Source organism: Triplophysa rosa, unplaced genomic scaffold (genome assembly GCF_024868665.1).
Source record: "Triplophysa rosa unplaced genomic scaffold, Trosa_1v2 scaffold112_ERROPOS181078, whole genome shotgun sequence".
NCBI lineage: Eukaryota > Metazoa > Chordata > Actinopteri > Cypriniformes > Nemacheilidae > Triplophysa > Triplophysa rosa.
In genome coordinates, this window is record NW_026634057.1 from 146,333 (window position 1) to 155,439 (window position 9,107).

General features: G+C 40.1%; 1 protein-coding gene across 1 annotated transcript; it reads right to left on the reverse strand.

The window, feature by feature from the left end:
• Positions 1-440: 440 nt before the first annotated feature.
• Positions 441-8,763, reverse strand: LOC130549382 (uncharacterized). The gene is made up of 5 exons (XM_057326583.1): positions 8,730-8,763; positions 7,267-7,563; positions 6,794-6,826; positions 1,340-1,624; positions 441-511 (listed from the first exon to the last, which is right to left on the reverse strand). The coding sequence occupies exons 1-5, from the start codon at positions 8,761-8,763 to the stop codon at positions 441-443; spliced, it is 720 nt and encodes a 239-aa protein (XP_057182566.1).
• Positions 8,764-9,107: the final 344 nt, after the last annotated feature.

Below are 9,107 nucleotides of genomic sequence, written 5' to 3' on the forward strand. Positions count from 1 at the left end.
TGAATGTTGAAATCTAAGATTTTATTGAAACTACTGCTAGATCCAACTCTGGATACCACTAAAACATAAAATTAATAAAGAATGATAAAAATGTATTACTTCATTTTTATTTCTAATTCTACATATTTAAATGTTTTAATTTCTTGTATTTTTGTATATAGTGAACTAAATAAACTAACTAAATAAGACTAAATAAATTTCAGATTCCGAGATTGTAATTCACATTGTGTTGGAATGAAGAAAAGACGTCACATCATGAGCATGAGAAAGTGGGGGGGATTTGGTGTAAATTTAATTCCTCGGTGAACTACTAGTTTAGTTGTAAAATGGATGATAAAGACATATGGTTGAGAATAGGTTTATAGTTAATTTACTTTTATTCATTTAACAGACACTTTCATCCAAAATGTTTGAACATTGAAAAAGAATGTCGAGAGAGTTTACATCTGTATTCCAGTAACATCAGTGTATAGAGTGACAGAATGTCCCAACTCTACTGATCTGAGGTTCTCTTCATTTATAACAGCAGCACATAGAAGAGAAAAACACAGAAGAACATCCATCAGATCAAATAAATGTGTTATGGACTGTTTGGATATATGAGCATGAACACAGTTTGTCTGTAAATAAGAACATGGTTACAAAGACAGAGGCTGTGCATGTGCTGTGTGAAAGAATAGAGGCAAAAACTCATTTTTAAGGTGTGTGTGGTGATTTGGTCAGAAGTGTCTTGGTTATAAAACAGAACTGACAAGAGAAAATATGTAAATGTGAACGTCTTTATTCGGCGATAAGCTGTATTAAAATACAGAATGTTCAGAGAGTAAAATCAAAACGGGTCTGAAGTTGTGACTCAAAAACTACATGATGACATCACTAATGTTAATTAGCATGTGGCTTCATCCAGCATCACAATTCCACAAAATCCTAGTGAAATCTCTGAACATCGTCAGAAACTCAAGAAATAAAACATCATGAGATCCTTATTATTTACAGGTCAAATCTACAGGAATCATGAAGAGTCCTGCAGCTTAACATGAAGCAATTTCAGCACTTAACAATACAGCACTTCATATACAAAAACCATCAATATCATCACATTAAAGGCGGGGTGTCCGATTTCTCTTAGCCGTTGTTGATGTTCAAATCACCAAAACAGACACACCTCTACCCCCATCTTTCGCTTTTGTCAGCGCTCAGCTCGGCTAATGTCTGTCCTGTGCACTGTGCACCTTACTGCTGATTGGCTACAAGGTTGTTTTGGTACTCGGCCCGACTTTGTCTAAACACGCATAATTCGGAAACCGGACACCCCGCCTTTAACTTGATCTTTACTTACCCCTGACATAAACTTTAATCTGAGAGTATGATGTTCCTCTACTGTTGATGATCTTCAGTTTATAGAGTCCAGTGTGTTCGGTGTCAAGATCTCTGATGATGAGATCTCCAGTCTGATCATTCAGCTTCAGTCGGTCTTTGAATATCTCATCATCTGTAGTGAACTTGTTCTTTCTATTGATTTCAGCGATGAGAGTCTCTCCAAACCTCCACTGGATCACATCATCTGACTGTAGTTCAGTAACACCAGTGTTCAGAGTGACAGAATCATTCTCATATTTCAACACTGTATCAGTCACAGCAGCACACAGAAGAGAGAAACACAAACATTAGAACACATGAACATTACATTAATAATCATTTCATGATCATGTCAACATAAACCATTAAAGTAGTGAGTGTACAGCTTGTATAACAGTGTAAATGTGCTGTCCCCTCAAAATAACTCAACACACAGCCATTAATGTCTAATCCGCTGGCAATAAAAGTGAGTACACCCCTAAGTGAAAATGTCCAAATTGGGCCCAATTAGCAATTTTCCCTCCCCGGAGTCATGTGATTCGTTAGTGTTGGGGAGCAGGTGTGTTAAATTTGGTGTTATCACTCTCTCATACTGGTCACGGGAAGTTCAACATGGCACCTCATGGCAAAGAACTCTCTGAGAATTTGAAAAAAAGAATTGTTGCTCTACATAAAGATGGCCTAGGCCAGGGGTCACTAACTAGCAGACTATGGTCCGAATGCGGACCGCGAGATGCGTCCGTCCGGACCTCAAAAACTTTTGACATAATAAAAAAATGAACGCCTAACGTTATTTTCTAATGCAATCAAATTTATACCAGGCACATCAAGGTCCGCTCAGTAGCAGTTTGGGTCCTACGGTGCCACGGACAGTTAACATATGCGCACTGTCGCTACGTTCAGACGTCGTTGAGTGAAGAGAGTCGAGACAGACTCGCTGCACAGCGCGCAGACAGATGTAACAGTCATTGACTGAAAAACAATGTCCTTTTCAAAAGTTAGAAAAGTTGACGCCGAAAACCATGTTTTCCGAGATGAATGGGTTGAGAGATTTGCATTTATTCTTCCTGCATCGAGATGCACGAGACCGGTTTGTCTCATTTGCTCGGAGTCTGTTGCGGTTGTCAAAAGTGGAAACCTTAAACAGCATTATGAAATTAGACAGAGACACTTTGAAGAAACTTACACACAGCAGCTCAAAGCCCAGTAGAGCGATCTACAGGGTCTCCCTCACTCACTTACCACCCAACAACCAGCATATGAATGTTCACTAAGAATACAGGGATCTTAGGAAAACATAACAAGCCCTTTACTGATGGGAAAAAAGTAAAAGAGTGCATGGAGGCTTTTGTGAAACACCTTTAGAAGGAAAATAAAGACATGAACTAAAAGAAAATATTAAACAAACCCCCTTTCAGCTGCAACAACCACAAGAAGAGCTGAAATGTTATCAGAGGATGATCAGTCACAACTTGATGCTGCTATTTGTTAACCTCAGTTCAGCAGAAAACAACACTTTAGTTTTCTTTTAAAGTTGTTAATGTTGAAATGAATGTATGTTCAGTGCAGGTTTAGAGATTAGGGCATTTTGCACATGTTCCTTCATTATATTGTTGTCAGACATGTTATGCCATCGTATAGATATAAAAAAAACATCTATTCATATTTTTAGGTATTTAATTGTCCGGACCTCGGCGGTAAGGAGGGTTCGTTTACTGGACCTCAAGCAATTTTAGAAGACCTCCCGTGGCCTCAGGGCAAATAAAGAATCCTTTGCAAAGAATGGCCTAGGCTATAAGAATTTTGCCAAGTCCCTGAAACTGAGCTGCAGCACGGTAGCCAAGACCATACAGCAGTTTAACAGGACAAGTTCCACTCAGAACAGGCCTCGCCAGGGTCAAATACAGAGGATGTCATTGGGAAATAGACGTATGAGTGCTGCCAGCATTGCTGCAGAGGTTGAAGGGGTGGGGGGTCAGCCTGTCAGTGCTCAGACCATACGCCGCACACTGCAGAAGAGCCAGAGCCCCAGCCCCAATCATGTGCACCTTCTACAGAGGCACCACGAGAGCCTTCTGAATATCTGCATCACTGTGTGGTAACGCGTCCTGCCGCAAGACCCTGCTCTCTTTGTCACTTTAAACAGACTAATAAGCTCTTTGCACTACCTTACATCTGCACTGTTGTATGTTTCGCTGGTTTGCACTCTATCTTCCATTACCTATCTTCTTTTTCTTATTTTAAATATCCCTGCTTGTAATAGTTGTATTTTACATATATATAATAATCTGTATTATATATATTTTTTATTCTGTGTAGTGATATTTGTATGCACCATGTGTATGTTTGTATGCAACACAAACAGAACTCAAATGTCCGGGCCCGGTCCTCTCTCGCCATATACTCCTGTCGCTCCACCTTTTATGCTTCCGCTCCTCCATGAGAGATACGAGGCCGGTGTGGCGCCCAGCTGACGCTCATTATCAATCACATCACCGGCCTCGCTTCCTCCTCCCACGGCTCTCGTCACGCCTCCCTCGTCACACTAAGTACAACCATGTCTGTCTTTTCATGATTATCAGCATCAGTAAAAAAAGTAAACTCATGGTCAATATTTTTATACAAATATTATACAATCTATGTTTCATGAAAGAGAATTTGGGTTGAAATGTCAAAGGTAAACGAGTGAAAACAGAATGTCCAGTTTTGAGTGAACGATCCCTTTAACTTTTTGAGTAATAACGCAGACATCAAATTACAAAAGTTGCAGATACTTGTTTTTTTTATTTTAAACGGGTAACATTTAAAGAATATAGGGAAACAGAATTAAAGAACGAGAATTCATTTAGAAGTTAGGCATTTGAAATATTTGCAAACATAATTTTTAGCCACAACCTAAACACACCTGAGAAAGCCATGCACTTTAGCATGAACTAGTGAAGGTCTGGTCATGTTTTTGTCTTGTCAGACTGACATTACCTGAAAAGTGTAAATGCTTTCAGCGTTTTGTAGTTTACATGACTGCATTACTGTATATATTCGGTCGTTTAACATGTTGACGCGTGTCAAGCACGCCCACAGTAAACGACACCCCAGGCACGCAAACTCCAGAGAGCCGTGGAAAGAGGAAGAAAGCGACGCCAGCGTTTTGCACACGTTTTTAGACACGACATGTGAACTACCCCTGACATTTCTGTGATAAAACATTTAGCTACTTACATTGCGCTCTTTCACAGTTAAACTGACCTCGAGCTGGGCTTCTGTCAAAAGAACCTCCCGCCTTTTTTCGTTTGATTGGACAGTAATGCTCAGCTAACTTCATTTGATTGGCCATATCAATTAGACTGAGGAGCGCTGAGGTAGATCAGATATGAGATCAGTCATAGGCGTTTTCTACAATATTGGCAGCAGTTCATTCAGACTGTCCTGTTATTCACAACTTTTATGACACACCATGGAAAAATTACCGAGGGTATACGCCGTATGTACCCGTGCATACCCTGCACTACACAAGTGGGTATGCGCCATTTACCTACATATACCCTCGACTAGGGCTGCAACTAACGATTATTTTGATAGTCGATTAGTTGGGCGATTATTTTTTCGATTAATCAGATAAAAAGTTTAATTTGATCTTTTGCTTATAATGACTAAACCAGAGATGGGAAAAGTATACACAACTGAACTCATTTGCCTTCTCCCAAAATGTTGTGGATGTCTCCCTAATTAACACACCAAGGCTGAGTTGATTCAGGTGTGTCATATTATAAGCAGCCAACAATAGTCTCTCCCAAACGTGGGAGGGATGGGGCGGTTGGCCAAAGAAATATATTTTTGTATCATTTAAAGTGAGATATTTGTCATTCAAATGTAGTGAAGTACAGTAAAGTATCCAAAAAAAATAATAGTAAGTATAGTACAAAAAGTGTACTTCCTTACTTCCCACCTCTGATATAAATAAACCCCCAAATCAGGGTTTATCACCTATTATGTACTTTGCATTTATTATGTAAGTGCAAACGCCACAAATTGGGTTTTACAAATATAATCTTTAATTTAGTAATTTAAAACTCCCCTTTAAACATTAAAACTGCGCGGCTTTAAAAGATGCATACAAAACAAGTTTGACTTTAAAACTGCGCACCTCGCGCTGCACGGAGAGATGCACGCAACTTTAAAACCGCGCACCTCGTGCTGCACGGAGAGATGCGCGTGACTTTAAAACTGCGCACCTCGCGCTGCACGGAGAGATGCGCGCAACTTTAAAACCGCGCACCTCGTGCTGCACGGAGAGATGCGTGCGACTTTAAAACTGCGCACCTCGCGCGCACGGAGAGACAAGTTTGACTTTAAAACTGCGCATCTTGTGCTGCACAGAGAGACGCATGCACGGAGAGACACGTTAAAACTGCGCACCTCGCGCTGCACGGAGAGACAAGTTTAACTTTAAAGGGACACTTAAAAGTGAAGAAGACGCACTTGATTTATAACTGCGCAGCTCGCAAGTGAGTGACGTCACAGACCAACTAATCGATAATGAAATTCGTTGACAACTATTTTCATTATCGATAAATTGTTGCAGCCCTACCCTCGACTACACCACTGGTCTGAACCCGGCTTTAGCAGCTGATTATATCTTTATTTGTAACAGCGTAAAGTATTTATATTTTAATTTTTGTACATAGTTTGCCATTATAGTTTATTATAAAAATGTAACCAATTAAAATAAATTAACTGCCTATCTAAGTGATCATTTTTTAGCGCTTTAAGACTTGCAAGCATTCTAAGAACAACCCACAAGGGAGTCTTCCAATTAAATGGTGAGTATGTTAAAGAGTACATAACTACGGATTTTTAAGGTCCTACTTTGGTTTATGGAGTGTCCAACAACAAGTTTATGTACACAGGTGTAAAAACACTATTATTTTGTTATAATAGGCAGTTTTTCTCACCTTACTTCTTGACGGACTCTCAAATGATTAGATCAGCGATTCATCTGTCTAATCTCCTCCTTTCCGCTAGCTAGTCTGATGTGATTGGTCAGATGGTCTAGTCTGCTGTGATTGGTTTACCGCGAATGAGGCTCACGAGCTACAGTGTTTGGGGAGAAGAGTGAAGTTTTCGCGGGCAGTCCTAGCAAAACGTAGGCGGGGACTGTATGTAGTGACGTAAATCCACGGCGGTTCGCGAATCGGACTAGGGACGACTCGTTTGCGTGATTCAGAGTCGACTCCCTTTTTTCCAAGCCATAACTTTGTTATTCATTCACCTTCGGATTTACAACTTGGCAGACTGCTTACTTTCAAACACGGCAACATTACAAACTGCTGAAATGTAATTTTCATGATCTCATGTTATGTACTCTTTAAATGCTTATTATGGATTGAACTTTCTTTGCCTACCCGTACAAACTCACAGCTGTACAGAATCTCACCTGAGTTCTGCTTCTGATCTGGAGAAGGGCCGTCTGTTAAGAATCAAACACACAAATTAAACATTTCTAAGTGTTTTCTGCACATGTTTGTGTGAACACAGAGTCATATCTTCAGTCAGCTGTAGAATCACTTGATTTTATAACATCACACATAAGCTTGTAAAGCTCCTTTGAAATGAAGCACTACAAATAAAAAGTGTGAGTATCAGACTCAAGTCACTTTATATAAGAGAGGATCTTAAATAATCCTGCTGTATTTACCAATTACTCTGTTCAAATAAACAAACAAACAAAGTGTAAAAATCTGATTTTGTGAAATTAATCAACGCAACAAAATATCAGTGACAGCTTTCACAAAATAACAGAGAAATTAAAAAAGATCATGATTTCTTTTTAGATCCTCAATAGTTTATAGAGAATGTTGATATAAGATGAAGTGAATTATTATATAACAGATATCTTGAGTTACTCACCGTTGACAAAAACATTGATCATCTTGTATGAGATCTTTCCATCACTGCTGATCAGCTGTAGTTTATAAACTCCATCATCTGTCTTTCTGATCTTTGTGATGGTGAGATCTCCAGTCTGATGATTCATCTTCAGTCTGGCTCTGAATCTCTCATCATCTGTACATTTGGTCTCTGTGACGACTCCAATCTTTCCAGTGACCAGAATGATGTTATCTTCAGAGATCCACTTGATCTCACTGTCTCTCTGTATTTCACTGTCTGAGTGTAGAGTGACAGATTCTCCCTCATAAGCGATCACTGAAACAGATGTGAAAACACAAATCAATGTGATAATATACTGTCAGAAACACACACCGCTGTTATGTGAGATCTTTGTTTAAATAGCTAATGAATCATATTTTGTAATTTTGTTTTGAGACAGTTCACTCAAAAATGATCATGTAGTCACTACTTATTCACTCTTTTGTATTATTTACTCTGTGTGTATGTAAATACTAGAGGTGCTCCGATTGATCAGTCACGATCATAATCAGCTGATAATCACTTTGGGAAGTATGATCGTCGGTCTCTATAAAGGCCGATCCAGAAAAGCCGATCAGATGACGCAAAAGTGGCGAGACATTTTTTTTACGCGCTATGAAAATGGCTTCACCGGTCTGGCAATTCTACAAGGTGTGTGAAAAAGACAATGCTGTCACGAGCAGCGTGGAAGAACCCAGATGCAGGCAGGCGTGAAGGGGTTAACAAAACACTTTTATTAAATAAACAAAACAAAAACCCACGAGGGGGTGTAAAACAGGAAAAGAACTAAGATACAACACATAAAACAAAAGACTTCCCACGAGGGGGCAAACAAGAAAACAAGAACAGCAAAAACCAAACTAAGGAACTCGACCAAACGTCTTAACCAAAACCACGGCAGGATACAACACAAAACTCACAGGCCAACGGACAAGGTAAGCAGCAGGACATCTGCAACATGCAGGACGCACAAGGTACACGTACAATCCAAGAGCACAGGACAAAGAGACATGAGGGCATTTTATAGGAAAGACAAACAAAGGAAGATAACGAGGGACAGGTGAGGGTAATGAGACACGGAAGGGAAGCAATACAGGAAACGAGAGGGGCAGGGCCAATGACAAGACACGAGAAAGCACATGAGCTGTAAAAACGTAAACAACTCATGGCTTTCTCACATAAAACCTAAGGGCTCCGTCCCGATCCTGCCACACGACAAGAAACTCAGAAACAAGAGGGCAGGACCGTGACACAATGCATTAGCAATCTGAAACGTGTGTACTAAGCGAATTCCACGAGGCGGGAAGCACCCAAAACATTCTAACACCATCAGCATCATCAGACATTTGAAGGTTAGTCACGTAAAATAGTATGAGTAGTTTTCAACGCCACTCAGCTGCAGAGATCGCGTCAACCGAAAATTCTCTGTGATTTTTTTTTACCAGTGATGGAAAAATCTTGAAGGTCATCCGTCATTTTGATGGACTACAATAAAGGCGATTTGTATTTCCCCGTTTTATCATTTCGTGTCATCAGCACGTGATCGTGAATGGACTGAACGTGATTGTGAGTGGCAGGAGGTAGGCTATCGCGAAGGGACATGTGTTTCCTATTCATTAGCTCACTCTCAAATGCCTGGTCCATTTAGCAAAACGCGCATGTGGTCAGCAGAGACTCGAGGTGCATATGCATCAGTCACTCCCCGCGTCCCGTGCACGCATACACACACAGGCGCGCAGTGGTGCCGTCTTTACAGAGTTTTTACCTCATAAAATAGTGTCTTTTAGGATATATAATAGCTTTCAGTGAGTGGAAAAATG